General features: G+C 33.1%; 1 protein-coding gene across 4 annotated transcripts; it reads right to left on the bottom strand.

Annotated features, from left to right (window-relative positions):
• Positions 1 to 318: 318 nt before the first annotated feature.
• LOC115992462 (probable LRR receptor-like serine/threonine-protein kinase RFK1) lies at positions 319 to 15,021 on the bottom strand. 4 transcript variants are annotated; one of them, XM_031116659.1, is made up of 24 exons: positions 14,814 to 15,021; positions 13,688 to 13,865; positions 13,319 to 13,390; positions 13,145 to 13,213; positions 12,994 to 13,065; positions 12,605 to 12,676; positions 12,423 to 12,494; positions 12,212 to 12,283; positions 12,037 to 12,108; positions 11,859 to 11,930; positions 11,684 to 11,755; positions 10,500 to 10,568; positions 10,141 to 10,206; positions 6,648 to 6,710; positions 6,508 to 6,555; positions 6,290 to 6,339; positions 4,315 to 4,703; positions 4,041 to 4,239; positions 3,166 to 3,318; positions 2,164 to 2,282; positions 1,883 to 2,093; positions 1,340 to 1,577; positions 1,062 to 1,212; positions 319 to 930 (listed from the first exon to the last, which is right to left on the bottom strand). In XM_031116659.1, exons 1-24 carry the CDS (start codon positions 14,905 to 14,907, stop codon positions 550 to 552), a joined length of 3,054 nt encoding a protein of 1,017 aa, XP_030972519.1. In that variant the 5' UTR covers positions 14,908 to 15,021; the 3' UTR covers positions 319 to 549. The 4 variants fall into 4 exon arrangements, with proteins under 4 accessions (XP_030972519.1, XP_030972520.1, XP_030972521.1 ...); XM_031116660.1 differs by having other exon boundaries at positions 6,290 to 6,336; XM_031116661.1 differs by lacking the exon at positions 12,994 to 13,065.
• Between the last annotated feature and the right edge of the window lie 2,581 nt (positions 15,022 to 17,602).

The raw sequence follows: 17,602 nt of genomic DNA, 5'->3' as shown, positions 1-17,602 counted from the left end.
TAATAAGTTCTCTTAATTGAGCCAATACCATACGGTCCATACCCACATGAACTCAAAGATTTGATCTCAAGACAAATTTGATTAGCATGACTTGATTCTGATAAGAATTTCCCAAGTAATATTCAAATTCAACTAGTTTGATTTTAAAAAATTGTTTAAAGAGGTAATGGAGACATAAATTTTCTCAAGTTGTAGTACCATGATTGAAAAAAGACCCCCACTTTAAAATTTTCATGGTGTAGAAAATAATGTAACACAGCAAATTCAATTTTTACTATTTTTACCATAAATAAATTATAAATAGAACACAAGAAAGAATGAAAATAAATAAATCCCTACATATTCCCTCTCTATCCTAAAAAACATTTATACAGAAATAATTACATTATATTAGTGCATCCCTACTTTAAACTTTTCTCGGATGATTTATCATGCCAAATCATGTCCATGTGTATAGATGAAGCTTTAGTAATAGCCACAAGAAGTCAGGTATAGAGTTAAAGAATAAACACTATACTCAATGAGGAACTAATCGGAATGCTCATCACTCTAAACAGTACTAGATTCTGGATTGATTTCATAAAAATCTTGGGTAGATACAGTGGGAGAGGAGAATGTATGGATTGCTGTTGAATTTTGGGTTTGGCTTTTGCTCAAACTATGATTTTCCCTTTGTCGATGAAGGTCTCTCATAGCCTTAAACCTTAGATCATCACTATAGGTACTTGCTTCAGGAATCATGTCTGGAACAGTCATTCGCCCTTCAAGCATACTTACGACTTCAGACATGGTAGGCCTAAGTGATGCGGATGCATTTGTGCACAGAAGAGCTACTTTAACCAAAATTTCTGCTTCTTTTACATTGACCTCTGACCCCAAGCTCTCATCAATTAGCTTCATCAAGTTTCCAGTTTGTTGCAAATGGCAGGCCTGTAATATAAATTATCCAATTACTATCATGGAAATGTTGCTACTTGGTAGTAGCTTCACAATTAGTAAGCAATAATTGATGCATTAATGACGTGTTATGAATAAAATTGGGATATGAAGTTAGAAAGTACCTGATCTAAAAGGCAAACACAATTGTCACTTGGCATAAAATTATTGTTGCTCTTTCCACTGAGAACTTCCAAGGCCACAACTCCAAAACTATAAACATCTGCTTTGTAGGTCAGATAACCCCATAATGCATATTCTGGTGCCATATATCCTCTGCAAATCAAAATCTCAATGTCTTGTGATTCAACTCCAAAATTTATAAAAATTTTCTAAACATCAAATTTAATTATTAAAATCATAACATAAATAACTAGAAGTTATTAATAAGATGGGAACTGACATGGTTCCAGCTACCCTGGTGCTAATGTGGGTCTTCTCCTCTTCATCAAGTTTAGCCAATCCAAAGTCAGATATTTTAGGGTTTAAGTCACCATCCAGCAACACATTAGTAGCTTTGATGTCTCTGTGAACAATCTTGATTCTTGATTCTTCATGGAGAAAAGCTAAGCCTCTTGCTATCCCAATACATATCTTAAGCCTTGTAGGCCAGTCCAGCTTAAGCTGATTGATTTCTGGACCTACAGTAAGAACAAAATATTGATAAGTCATCTCAGATCTTTTCTTTTTCTGTTTCTTTTTCTTTTTCGTATGTAATGAAATTCATTGAAAAGGCATAAATATAAGAAGAAACCAATAACCAGAAAATTCAAATTCAAATCCCATAGAGCTGCCCAACCAGAAAATCATGAAAAAAATAAAATCCAAGGATAATCTGAAAGCCAGATAAGCTCACCTGACTTAATTCTTGCTCAATATAATTAAATTCTAATCATGAAAAAATTTGATAATAGCTCAGTGCTAACCAAGATTACATAATACTCACCAAATAATGCACGGGCAAGGTTATTATTTTCCATGTACTCATAGACCAACAATAATTGCTCCCCTTCAATACAGCATCCATGAAGCTTCACCAGATTTGGGTGTTGCACACAAGAAATCATGCCTATTTCATTTAGAAATTCACGATTTCCTTGCTTTGATTTAGATGAGAGCTGCTTAACTGCTATGACACTACCATCAGGTAATTGACCCTGCACCCAACCTTGTCAGATAAGCAGGAAAATCCGTACTCAAATTGGATTAACCATGTCAGAGTAATACCTTGTATACAGCACCAAAACCACCTTCTCCAATTTTGTTGGCAGAATCGAAGTCATTAGTGGCAGCTTTTATTTGTTTTAAGGTAAAAGTTCCTGTCTGCAAATCTAGTCCTTTAACATCTGTTCAAGGAGGCACATATGAAGCAGTATGATAAGGAATTGTTAGTTTTCTTTGTAATTACTTTCTTGAGTTACACTTAAGGAAAGATGATATGCTCAGATACATTAAAATTAAAAATTTTCATTGTAACTACATAGAAGCTTATCATTAAGGAGCAATAATTTAACCACTTGAACCGGAACTTGTGAATTTGAATTCAGTAAAAATGAAATCCACCCTAACAATTTTGAACAACCAATTTCATAGAAGAAAAAAAAAATCTATTTAACTCATATACTCGTGATAAATTACCAATTTTTGCAAAAGTTTAATCTATTAGGAAATTGTGAATTTAATCACTCAACCATAATTTGAACAATCCCTCTCATGTGTAGTCCCAAACTGCCCCTTACTAAGTGTGGTCCAATACATGGGATTTTTAACATTTTAAATGGGAGGAAGAATGGGAACAGGGATTGAACTCAGGATTTTCTACTCTAATACTATGATAAATTATCAATTGCCCCAAAAACTTAAACTGTTAGGAAATTGTGAATTTAATTACTTGACCATAATTCTAACAACTTCCATTATATTAAACCAATTTTGTGTAATTAAACAGCACAAAACTATACCTTGAGAAAAATGTTGTAGATATTTCATTGCATACTGAAACTATTCTAGAAGCTAAGTATAGTCCAGATGTTGCTATTAAGCAAACAACTTATAATATTATGCATCAAAAATTGATTATGCACACTTGCACAAAATTCTCTAGCAACTGAAACTGCAAAAGTTCAAGAGTCAAGACAGCCTACTCTTTTGGCATAATTACTTGTTAAAGTTGACTAAGTAGAGGCAATTAAATAAATTTTAGAATCAGACATCTACTAAAGCCTGCACCTTCTTTTCTTCCCTTCTTCCTCCACAAACAGCCCTTCCACCAAAGGATTCCCACTATAAAGAGTAACAAGAATAATGCTCCAACTGCAACACCAACACCAGCAATGATATAAACATTTCGCTTGGTTCCACCATTTGAACAAAATTTGGAATCTGCACACAAAAAAATCACCCTCACAAGCAACCAATTAAAATTGAACAAGACTCAAAAACTTGGCCACCCATATGTTCATTGAATAAAGTAGACACAAATATCAAGAAAAAGAAAACATATTATTTGTTAATTAGACAGAAAATGCGCATGGGTGGTTTTTTAAACTGAAGCATTAGTCATAAAATCCAAACTAAAATTCCCACCAAAGACAATCTATAAAATTCTTGATTTATCACAAAATTGAAACTAAAAGGTTCACTCTACCTGAGGTAGAGAAGAGATATACTACAGTACATGGCATATCAAACCACTAACCCCTAGGCAATCATTTCCATGTAAAGCATAACACATCTAACTGAAATCGACCAATAAGGGCCAATAACTAATTATCAGCTACTTCTGCAGTTGAAAGCAAGGGCCTCACATAGAACAATTTTTTTTAAAAAAAAAGGAATTATAGCGCTGCACTGTCTTAATCTCACAAGTAACATATTCTATAATACTTTTGAACTGGAGATAATTATCCTGATTCCAAAAGTGTGTCAGAGCAATAAATGCATTGCAATTTAATTTTTCACCAAAAGATTCCTATGATTACATTTTTTTTGGAAATCATGGGAATTGATTTGAGGACCATCAAGTAGTGGTGTCCTAAGAAGGGCCCTCAGAAACATGGCATCTCTAAAGTGACAAAGGAGAGACATTCACTTAAATAACTCACCAGAAATCACAGAAACAGCTGATATAAGGGGACCATAAACTCCACTATTAGGGATTCTCATCGTTCCTTTACCAGCCCAATAGAATCGGATCTCTAAGACATTGTTTACCACACTAATGTTAGATACATGTTTTATTACTGGCTTCTGAGCAATACTAGCATCATCTTCAATATTGAAATCCTTCCACACTAATTTTTCCTGCAACAAAGTGGTCTGATTAAACCTTAATCTGCAACATCAAGGATACATATTTTCATCATTGTGACCAATTACCTGAATGTAGATATCAAATATACGCTTCCCAAGACTGTTATATGTCTTGTCATTTGTAAACTGTATTTCTGCAAAATGGAGACTTACAGTGTAGTTCCCATTTTCTAAGCAATAATGGAAATAAGTAAGTGATATAGGAGATCTACGTGCTGTTGTATACAATTCAGAGATATTTGATAATGACGGAGACACAGTGTAACGTGTATTTTGGGAATCAAAATCATCCATGAAGTCTCCAGTGCTACTAAATCCCCAATAACTGTTGTCCTTAATAAAGTATTTTGCAGCACCACCTTCAACATCACCATCTCCTTCATAAACAAAATTTGTTTTATTCTCCTTGATGGTTGCATCCTTTCCACCAGAATTAACATGCAAACAATTCGAATCTGCCATGATATGTAGAGAAAAATGAGAAAGCAAGCTTACATGTAAACTATAATGCAACAATATGGAGGTCATCATTTTATACAGCTTCTTTTCTTTTTTTCAGAATGCTAAATTGATTTCACATTGGTATAGTGAGAACTGAGAAATCAATCCAATGGTGCACATCCATGCATAGTACTTCAAAGCAAGCTATCAAAAAAACTATAGATTCACTTTCATTTCAAGGTCTTCTCTCCTCTCTCCAAGAATAAGGTTTTAGAAAATGAATCACACTATTCTAGTCATATTGTCAAGTTTTACAATTTCATTTTTTGGGCATTACAAATCTGATTAAGAGAAATGCTAGATAGAAAGGGTGTAGCCTTATAGAACGAAAGGTATGCAAGAGAAACACCAGAAAAGCAAAGAGTGAAAGGAAAAAATTATACAAATTGACCACTAGTTCGATGTTTCAATTATATCCACAGAAAGTGCCATAATCAGCAAAAGAAGATAGATTGTACTTTTGGAGTTACTGCCTTGAATACCATATTGTTCCTCTCATTCCAAATTCACCACAACAAACAACGAAGAATTACAAACCATGCCATTTGACTTGTACTTCTAAATCCTCATCTCCAAGCTGCCAAAATCTTTATCACTAATGCAGGCATTACCCAATAAACCCAGATAGAGAAAGGAGGACAGAAAAAGAACCATTGTTAGTGACAATACAAAACAAATGATTCTGTCCTCCCTTTCTTTACAAATGACACCAGCTGATATTAAATTGCCTCTTTTTTAACAAATTGTCCCCCATAACAACACAAATAAGAACTGCATTCCCAAAACAAACAATAACTTATAGCCAAATTTGACTCAATCAGATGACTTTTGGCTCAGCTTCTAACATCTATCTTCATCAAAACTGCAGCCTTGAACATCATGAAGCATAAGGACTGAAACCTCAACTGATTCTGATTCCAATTTTACTAACCTCAGATTGGTATGTAAGATCAATCCTATCTAGCCCATATAAGTAGCCATTTTTTCACTTATACAGTTGTACTGAATGACGGAAATAAATCAGAAAACAAGAGCTGAAAAGGCATCTTCCCACACCAAGCATCCTGTGAAATCTTTTCATCCTACAGCTTAAAGTAAAGATGCCATGCACAGACATCCAATCCATTCTGAAAACAGTTCCAAAACCAACACCAAGCTAACTCTGAAAAGTAGAAAATGGTCTAATCTCCCCCATGGTTCAAAACTCACAAAAGGCATCTAGAGTTAAAAGTAATCTAGAAGACCTTGTGGAGTTGAAAGTTTTTAGGCTTTAAAGATTCATTATATTCTCCTGTTGATTTCAAAACTAAAGAAGCAAAAGTTCAAGCTCAATTACTCAAATCATTAATCTCTTTTGTTTTTCTTTGGTTTGAATGAAAGGACTTAATATATGTAGAATTCCTTAAACAATTTTCATTTAATGGGCTGAAATGATTGATACATATATTCTCTTATGAACAAATTCAAAAATTGATTTGGAAAAATTAACATTATTTTCATAGTAATCAATGATTATGGAACTCCAGAAACCTATCCTTACATCGTGGACAGTTGAAATTCTTCGAGCAATGAGGATCTTGCCTTCTACTACTGAATGAGTACAAAAGAATAAATTAGTAGGAAAATGGACACCATTCAGTATACGAAATCTACACCTTACATTAACCTTCTTTCTCATTGGTAAACTTGAAAAATTATAACAAAACTAAAGAAACAAGAAGATAAATCAATGAAAAAGTGTGGGAATGGGCATCTTACACATCATCGTCAATTAAAGAGCTTCGAAACAAGTTAAGGTTTAAATTCCTAACAAAAAAAATATGAGGTGAAAGATCTCAGTCTTAAACCATATCAAACCTAAAAATATATGTAAACAATTATTATACAAGTAGCCTGACATATTTTCGTGACAAGCTGGTTGCTCAGGGCCTTGCCATGTGAAGTTATTGTATGAAAGATCACTGCAGCAATGCATTGAAAAGATAATGTCAATTTTTTAAATAATAAATAAATAAACCAAACCAAACTGAAAAAAAAAAAAAAAAAGGATTATTTGAATTTGAGTAATAGCATTTTGTATCTCATAATTATTTGAACCCAAGAGGCATGTCTTCTCAGGATATAACATTAATATTATTTTATTGATTTCGAAACAGAAAAGGAGAAAATTTTCAGGGCATCAATCCCTCCCCACCCCCACCCAAAAAAAAAAAAAAGGCGAAAAATTGGCTAACAAAAGGAAGTATTTGAAGCAACAATGTTTGATAATTCAAAAGAGATAATGTTGCAGAGAAACCTTCACATCCAAAGTCAAACTTGAAATTAATCTTAGCACTAACCAAATCTACCACTGTGCATTTATAAAGAGCAGGAATTAAAAGGAAAAGAAAAAAAAAATGAAGTGTTAGACAACGGACAAGTAAATAGTTATTATGTCAACAAAATCACCGCTAGAGTACACGTGAATTGCATTTGGGTTGGTTCATAGTATTTGGTACCAAAATTTTCCGTTAATGGCTGCCAAAGATAGTTGATATTACTTGTAAACTATTGAGCACTATATGTGTATTATACGTTCTTATTGCACACACAGAACCCTAGACTCTGCATTCACTAATTCAAAATGTAAATTTGATTTTTCTCAATCTGTGTAAGATGGTGTCATGTACTTGACAATTCCCATCCCTTCAAGACCTTGGCGTTCGGGTGAGGTGAGCGGGTCATATGGAGTGGGATTGTGGAAGTATATTAGAGGCAGTTGGGACAACTTCACACAGTTCATTAGATATGATATTGGAGGCAGCACTAAAGTTTGGTTTTGGCATGACTCCACTCAAGGTGAAGAGATATTATAGACTTTTGAGGAGGGATGGCTTAAATTTTCCAAGGAGAAGCATATGGAAAGCCAGGATCCCACACCAAGGGTGGCTTTCTTTTAGTGGTGTGTGGCTTTGGGGAAGATTTTAGCAGCCAATAACATAAGGAAGAGGGGCATTGTTATAATGGAGTGGCGCTTCATGTGCAAGAAGTATGGGGAGAATGCTAATCACTTATTTTTACATTGTGAAATGGCTAAGGAATTGTGGAGTATGATTTTCTGTATATTTGGAGTCTATTGGGCAATGCCGAATTTAGTTCAAGATATGTTGGCGTGTGGGAAGGGGCAGGGGGTTTGTTGGAGGAATAAGGGGGGAGTTGGCAAGCTGTTCCATTATGCCTAATGCGGTGTCTTCGGAGAGAACAGAATGACCAGTGTTTAGAGGGTCAACAATGAGTTTTTTTTTTTTTTTTTTTTCATAAGTAAGAAAGATGTATATATAATAAGCTACCTTATGCAAAGAGCACAGAGCAATCCAAAAAAAATACAAGAAAAAGAAATAAATTACAAACAGAAAGAGAACTAATGAACAAGGGTAGGGAATCACAAGATGTGGTCCCCAAGATCAGGACCAGTCAAACAAAGACCCACTAAAAAAGCAAGCAGCCAGTCACCCAATCTTTCTATGTCCTCAAAAGTCCGCCAATTACACTCCTTCCATATACACCACTTTAAGCACAACAGAACTAAATTCCAAATACTTGATAAGTGTCTCCCCAATCAATTCCACCAATCAAAAAGAATATCTGATACTGTTTCTGAATGAGTATGGTGAAGCTGAATTACTCGTTTCTGAAGTCCTTATATAATTTGTCCTTTCTGTCTCTTATATAATTTGACATCGTATAAGAAATTGGAAGTGAGATTTTCCTAAATTTTCCTGAAAGCTAAGTTCTGAGTACATGCTGAAAAGCCCCATAACTGTTGACTATGAAGTTGTAACTGTCCTGTCTTAAGGCAGGATGGGCAATTAAGGCCCTGCTGAACTGCTTTAATATTAAATTTGTGCCTTGCCTTGAGACTAAGTTGTGAAAAGTAGCCTAGTGCATGTAGCGATTCTCAAGTCAACATGATTTAATTATTAATATTAACCCTAAAAGAATATTTGGAAATCTTATTGCAACTGAGATTTTTTGTAAAAGGAACATCATTTTATTAAAACTCCTAATGTCTCACAATAGAACAAAGAGAAGATAGAGCAGTATGAGCTTAATAATGTAAAACAAATGCTGTTAGGTTTTAGATTGTTGAGTGTTGCCAAATTCTAGTGCCAAAACATATCAAATTTCACTATATCAATAAAATTGTGCTAGGGTTGAGTCTGGATTAGAAGCTGCTAAGAGAAGATAAAGCTTTGATCTCCTCAAAGATGATGAGTTGATGCTCTTTTGCCTATATAACTTGTATCATAATGAATTTCATAGTGAAACTTGTTTCATTGGAAAGTAAACGCCTGAAGCTTCAAAATGAAGATAAATTTGACCTAATTTGGATTTGAAATGAGTAAAATATGGCCTTTTGAAGTTGACACAAATGAGCTTTCCAAGAGATTTCACTTGACACTCACTCAAGAAAAATTGATGCAAACTGTACAGGCCACATGACTTAACCTAATGATTCCCTATATAAAACCAACCCCTGTTGTACAAATTGAGAGGAGAGAGGCTACCATATCAATATTATACTATGCTGAGAGCAAATGTCTTTTACAGGAATCTAAAGGTTTTGGGGGCATTGTAGTGGGAAGGCAAGATAGGTATTAGTAACTTAGCTTGGGAAAGGAACCCCTCCCATTGAACCCTCCAATTCCCTCCCACTTTTAGTCGGATGTGAGACACGTGGCATTTATTTGAATTTTAAATGTTGTGTGTCTTACATCTAAATGAAAATTGGAGGGAAATGGAAGATTCAATTGGGGGGGGGGGGGGGGGGGATTTCATCCCAAGGTTACAATAAAGAATCTAGTAGTGCAAAGGTTTTGTAAGTAAACAGTTGTAACTATTTCTTATAGTGAGTTTCTATGGGATTGGACCCCTACAGTGGTTTTTCCTTTGACAAGGTTCTTCATTGAATTTCCACTTCTTTACAAAATCTGTGTTCTTTTTGCTGCTTTATATTTTCATTGCTTTTGATTTGGTATCTATAACTATGGTTAAAATACTTGTTTGTGCTATCCATTGAAATTAAATCATAACTTATTCAATCAAGCCACTGCTAAAGTGTTTGGGGTCTAAAACAGATTTTTTTTTAAGTAGTATCAGAGCATTTAGAACACACAAGGTCTACATAGAATATTTCAAATGAATATAAAAAATTAGGGGATTTACAAACTCCATGCTTAGAATGCTTAGTGCATTGGCCTCAAATTGTTAACTCCTTGTATTTCATTGTTAATATTTAACAAGGAGAAAAAAAAAATTACATTACAAGGGGATCACACCAGGTGAAAGGTAGAAAGCAAATATTTCAAAAAGATGAAACTAAATTAAAAGCATCCTAGATAGGAAACATACATATTACTTCCTTCCTTCAAGACTGAGTCTCGCACATTTCCACTTAGCAAGTTGTCAGTTAAAAAGCTAACAAAAACAACATCAGAAGTTTAGTATGATATACCAATACTAGAATGCGAACGCAATTGAACAAATCCAATTAGAAAATCTAAGCCTGCATTTGGTAGCATACTAAGAAATGGTTCTGTAGCAGAAAGCAAGTTTAATCATAAGAAATTGTGAACCACGTGCATGGCATCTGTGTAAGCATGTGTTTTCACTTTTGTGGCTATGTAAATCTGAGTCCTCCAAACTTTGAAAATGAAATGCTTAGTAGTTTTAATATGTAAGCAAATACACCCATATTTCAATATACTTACAGGAATTTCAGGCGCTCTAACTTTATACTAGGTGGAAGTTCCCCAACCAATTTGTTAAAACTGACATCCCTATCATAATCATAAAGTGACAGAATAATCATTATCAATCCTTGAGAAATTTACCAACCAGGTATGTTAAAATGTAGTACATTTTTGTAATTAAAAAAGGTTATATTAATTAACAAGGCATTAGGCATCATTCTCTTGAAAGCAAGCATTGCTTCTATCAATATATTATGCATCTATTAATCTATTGCCACCTTGAAAATAGAAGAAAACTAGACAATAGTAATAAGAAAACAACTGAAAATGATAGCAGCAAAAAATTTGAGAATATATTTAAATTAAAAGGGAAAGAAATGAGTAATTCATCAATTTGTCATAACTTGTTCATATCCTATAGGTGTCTAATGTTTCTAGATTATATTAGTTGATCAATTTTATGTATATCAAATATCTACAGGTGTGTACGTAAGTGCATGTCCATGTGTTAGATAATTATGATAAGTATGTTAATGAGTTGCCTACTTATAAAATGATCCCAATAATATCTGCAGTTTCTGTGATATGGTTTCTTAGGGAGTATGCGATATTCATAGTTTGAAAGGCCTGATTGTTTCTTATCATTCTTAACATTAGAGTTAGAACTTATTTCTACCTTATTATTCAAAATCTTTACAATCTTTCTTTTCATTTGAGGTTTTTTACACCATTTGTAATGTTCACATGTTACTTTTCTTCGTTGTCTAATCTTTTACTGTGTTTTTTTTCTAAGTGCCAATTGAAAGCTTGAAGTGTCAATAAACATTTGCATATCTACAATGACAACCATTAGAATCTATAAATGCTTATAAACATTCAGAACTTTGAAATCCCAATATTGGATATCTACACTGATATCTGCCCATGCTTTATTCATTGATTAAATGCAAAACATCGATAAAATGTCTACATTGTATAAGTGAAATAAATACTTAACAATAATCCACCTTATAGGTGAAAGAAAAGTTATGTATTTCTGTTCACTTAAATGGCCTCCATTTTTCTTGTTCATTGAAACAAAAGCATGTTTACTTTGTATCTTCAAACACCATCCAAATCAAAGGCATATATACTTATACAATAACTCAAACATTGCTAACTAAGGAAACACCATGCTCCAATACTTGAGATGCTTTACTTACAACATCTCCAGTTGTTTCATTGTCCAGATGTATGCAGGGATCTCCCCAGAAATCTTACAGTTTCTCAAAACCCTAAAATACATAACTGAATTATATCAAATTGATGAATTATATCAAATTGACCATCATCAAGTCAAACATTTATACCATTTGAAAATGTAAGTACCAAACATACAATCTTACTATGCCTGTCATGTTTCTCAACATAGGAAAATCCTGATTTGGCCCATCTATATCACTAATCCTCCTGTATAAAGAATGCAAACCACAAGTCAAAACCATTGATTAATATACAAAAACAAACTCACATTATATCTAGCTACTGGATGGATATGAGAAGGCTTTTTACTCACAACTGAAGTAAATTATTCAGAAGAGATATATTTGGTGGAATAGGTCCCTGGAGTCCACTTGCGTGCATTTCTCTTCAAGAATTTAAATTTGAATGAGAATATACGCTAAATTTAGACTTATCTACCATTAAAACTCAAAGAACTTGAGATATTTTCAAAAGAACAAAGATCTCACAATCTTGTCAGTTGTTTCCAATTCTGTATGAAATCAGGTATAATTCCTCTGAATTTGTTATCATTTATCCTACTGCATTGAGCAATAAAATGATTTTTGATCAGGCACAAGTTGATATTTATGCTTTAAAGGCAAATATAAATAGAGGTGGATATTTATGGTTTAAAGAGGGGCAAATATATAAAAAGAGGTGGATATAATAAAGTCTCACAAATCTGTTAGGTTTCTCAGCCCAGCAAAAGTCATTGGCAAGTTCCCTGTCAAATTATTGGAGGAGAGAATCCTGCAATTACAACATTGAAGCAATGAACGAAATCCTTCAGAAAAGTGTTAAAAGTGAAGAGAAAATTTAAGAATTATAGAACACCAAAATGAAGAAATGAGGCGTCTCACAAAGTCTGCAAGTTGGTCACATCCCCAAGCTCAGGAGGAACAATGCCAGAGAAATGGTTTGCTTCAAGGCTCCTGTTTGAAAAGGGGGAAAAACCAAAATTAAAAAATGAAATATTGATATTACTAAGAAAGCTTAATAGAAAGAAAAAAAAAATGATTAAACCCTCCACGAGGTCACTATGGAGTTCAGGGATATCAAAACTATTATGTAACAGATAAAGGATAAAAAGTTCCACAGGTTTTGAGGTCATGACAATACATTTAACAAGAAAACCGAAGCCTTTCTACTTCATTTCACAACTGTATCCCACTCATAAAGACTTCAATCACCATAAATGTCCATTGTCCAAGATAAACATGATTGAGTTAAACCAAAGTTCAAAACATACAGGTATGTGAGAGTAGTAATATTTCCCAACTCCTTTGGAATTTCCCCTGATAAGCGATTCACAAGAACAGAGCTGCACTTCACTTGCTGGTTAATTTAAGATAAAAGCAAATAGATATAAATTTTATCAATATAATTTTACAAAAGCTCACATAAAAGTTAATTGTGTTGCAGCCCATTCCAGTGGTATTGTTCCGTTGAGATAGTTGTACGCAAAATCACTACAATTAGAGGAAGACTGGTGTAAATTGAAAAACACTGTAGAAATTGGTGCTGCAAAATATTACTATCAAACATGTAATTGAAGCACTTCAAAACGATCTTACATTTCTCGGAGGTGAGGAAGTTTGACAAGTTGAGGTGGAAGCATGCCAGCAAGACTATAACCCTTTAGCACTCTATACACATGAGAAATAAAATATTGAGTCTTGGCAACTATTATCACGAAAAGTAAATCAATGATAACATGCTCAGAGATTTAAACAGATTGCTTTTAAAAATAATGTTTACAGGACTAAATTTACAATATATGGTCCACAACAAATTTTTTCACTTTCATGATAAAAAGTATTTACAATAACAATATATAGATGAGTAACTTTTAGACTTTTATCTGTCGTGTGGAGACATAGAATGATGCATAAGATAGAAGAATAGCAGTAAAAGTAATTAGTAATAAGATGAGGGAACTATACATCTTTTCGACATTACAGACAGTTTTGTTGTTCTCGAAATGACAACTACAATTGATGCTGCTCTTAGCATTCCCTGGTGGCTCTGGTGTTACCCCAATCTTTTCAATTTGGCAAGAATTAGCATCAAAACTCCAATACTTCACACCCAGCGTACTAGTTATTTCTTTGAGTGCATCAACTAAACAACACCCACAATCAAATAAACATAACATGTCAAATCAGTGTTGTACATTTGCACTCATGTAAAACAACAGCAATTCAAATTAATTCCCTATTTTGGCTACATGGACTTTAAAATTACAAAAGAAAGCACCAAGGAAGATATTTATCTTCTCACTTGAGTAATACAATTTTTGCTGCCTAATTTTAGATTGGAAACACAGTTAGCTTAACCTTGTCCAGTAGTTCTAAATACCCAAGACTTGAAGAGAAATAAGAGGAACATCAAGGACATTTCTACCATTCTACACTTTAAGTTTAATTTCCCATTTTGTTTATAACTTTCTCTTTCTCTTTTTCCTTGAAGGGACACATCAGCTCATAATCAAATAGAAACTAGAGCATGAAGATTGATTAGAACTCCCAAATGATAACAAATTTAGACTTTTATCAACCAAATTTCATGAATTAATTTCTACAATTCTCCAAATCACTTCTTCCATACAGAACATTGCGGAGGAAAATATGAAAAGTAATAACTCAATATGACTCATAAAAACCACTACAATTGGGTTTTCAAAGTAGTTTACTTCATAAGAGGGAAAAATCAATTTTTTTATAATTATGTGATTTTCAGACCAATAAGGACGTGACAAAACCACAGAGAATGGAACTTAGACACTCTAAACACAGACAACCAGAAAATCAACACTAGTGAATTACTCTATAGCCATATATCTCAATGCAAAAACACCCATTTATCCTTTTGGTCACCAAGAAGATTATTTCGGTTTCTTCAAACGAAAATGACAAGCTAAACCCAACTAGTCCAACCAGTTATGGTGACACCCAGTTGGACCAACTTCCCAAGATTCAAAATTTTCATTTTCCTCAACAGTTAGAATGGATGTATTATAGACCCCACCAAAAAACAAGAGAGATAGAGAATGGAAGAGTTAGCTGGTACCTTCTTGTTGGGGTACCTGTGCCTCTGCGGATCTATTCAACCAGAAGCAACTCAACGCCATAATCATGAGGACAAAGAAGTTTCTTCCCTGCATGATGGTCGGAAACTGTCAAAACTATTGGCTCCTGAAGGGTACTAGTACAACTTAAAAGTATTCTTTGAAAAGTGAGTTTGTTTGTACACTGACTTTTTTGGTTTTGTAAAAGCTTAATAGTATGAGACAGTCCAAAGCTCTGAGCATACAAAAACAAAATTATACAATACATTATCGCATTACATTAGCGTGTCACTGCAACAAATTGTCAAAATATTGTCCCCTTTTCACCGTTCAGTTTTTTCTTTTCATGTCCAAGTGGGATTAAAATTGTCATATAAATCCTGTCTCACCCATTAGACAATAAATTTTGTAATATTTTCACAGCCTGGCGAGTTGTGAATAGTGTGAGTATTTTATTCTCTTCATTTTGGCTTTTGGGTATGTCTGATTTAGCTTTACTTTGATTCAATTTAGGTTTAAAACAAAACCACAAAACCAAGAGAGAAAGAGCTAAAGCATAATTCATTAAGAAAAACATTAATAAAGACAAGTGTTTGACACACTTTTCATTGCCGTATGAGTTACTTCACTTCACTCTCCGCCAAACATACATGCATGTGCAAGTGTTCAACGTCTATTGCTCGCTGGCTCTTTCTAAGAGTTGAAGCACACAGTGGCAATCGGTAAACCCAAATCGAGTTGTGTTGCGAAGTCCATAAACAACGCCAACATGTAGCGGTGAATGAATTCCAATTGGGGGTCGAGGCCCTACAAAAGGCAGTATTTCCTTCTCCGAAAAATGTCACATCCCACTTCAGTTAAGTCCATAAATCCTGATATGATATTTTTGTCCGGGCAATGTATGTTGTACATACCTGTTTGTCCATACACACAGGTCTGCAAACAATTGAAAACGTGCATTGAAGACACGATTTTGTGTTTTCAACTCATATTTTCATTTGTTGTAGAGCACATTGAAGTGCAAGTAACAAGTTTTTTTATTTTAAACAAACAAAATAAATAATAATAAAAAATCATCAAATTTAATGATTTAGAAATATTTGGCTAAAATATTAGTATTATATACCATCATTCAAAATTAGAAGATAAAATATTATGATAGGTTCCAATTGGCTCAATTGATAAATTCATCTTTAGCACCATTGTAAGCAACAATATAACAATTTTGAGATGGATTCTCAAAAAAAATATAACAATTTTGAGATTTTTATGTGGGTTTCAATTTAATCAATGGACTTTTTATTTGAACAGTTAACTCTAGGACTATAGAGAGAGTATAAAAAAATAAAAATAGAAATAAAAAACTCTTGGACTATAGGTTTATGCTCAAAGTTCTAAACTGCTGTAAGCATTTTTCATTTAAGCCGAACAAATCATTTAATTGGCTCATAGTAATAATAACATTTCAAAATTGAGAAATTCTAGTTCTCAAAAAAAAATTTGAGAAATTCTAAGGAAAAAAAAATAAAATCTTGCAATATTCTTATAATACTTTTGTTTTGAGTTGTAATTAGTCTCAATCAATATAATTTTATTATTATTTTGACCTATGGTAATTTGACACCTCACTTTGTAAATATTGTATAATTTTGTTATATCCATAGAAAAACTCTTTAAAATTATTAGAGAAATGATACATCTACAACATTTTTACAACAAATCTTAAGTGGCAAGTTGTTACTGGTTGTTATTGTTAGGGCAAAAAAGTAATCTTAGTGTTAGTTTCAAATTTGAACCAATAACAACTAACTACCTGTGATTTGTTGTAAAAATATTATAGACGTAGCATCTCTAAAATTATCAAGGTTATGCTACAATACAATACATTATCATATTGCATTGAATCATGTGCACACCACTTTCTTAATCTGTTAGTTTTCATCATGGAATACTAATAAGTAATAAAGCGTTTTTTTAATAAAAGAATACTAATAAAATATTTAATTTGTCACAAACCTAATATCACAATCCTATCATTTAAAAAAAAAAATTAAAGACAAAATAAAAACCTTACATTATTTAACTTAATTTTATTTGGATTAATATCTTCCGTAAGCTTATGCTTTTGTTCCCAAAACTGGAAAAAAATGATTGGGAGGTCAGTGAGGGCATTATTAAATATTAATCTTTTTTTCGATAAAAAAATATTAATCTTTTTATTGTAAGGTACCGTACATTAACCGCCGCCATCAGTGCCACGTTGTATGTAAACTCACTACTTCCCCATTTTTCTTTTCTTTTTTTTATTTATTTTTTCTTTGGGTTTGGATATATTTTGCAAAAAAGTCTACCGACGCATGTACATGTTTCCATATTGGTAGATAGGCCGTGTAAAAATGTTTCCACATTTATGTAGTACCGTTTGGTTTCAACTGAAAGTGGCGGCCGCGTTTTGCGTTTTCTTTTTTTTTTTTTTTCCTTACGTGTAAACAGTAAAATCACATGATTTTACTGGGTAGGAGACAAAAAAAAAATACTGTTTATGTACTATTCATGCACTATTTATATACTGTTCATACATTATTCACGGGTCCCACAATACTATTTACACATTTAAAAATTATTTTACTACAATGTTTTCAGTTTTCAGTTTCAGTAACAATAAGTTTAATTCAAACGGACCCGTAGTGTGCGTTTCCCAAATGCATGTTTTGTGTTTCTTTCAATTTTTTTTTTTTTTAAAATCAGTGCTTGGTGCATTATTTATGGTAAAAAATAAGTGAATAGTAAA

This window comes from Quercus lobata, chromosome 5 (genome assembly GCF_001633185.2).
Source record: "Quercus lobata isolate SW786 chromosome 5, ValleyOak3.0 Primary Assembly, whole genome shotgun sequence".
Lineage (NCBI taxonomy): Eukaryota > Viridiplantae > Streptophyta > Magnoliopsida > Fagales > Fagaceae > Quercus > Quercus lobata.
This window is presented reverse-complemented; position numbering and strand designations above follow the sequence as displayed.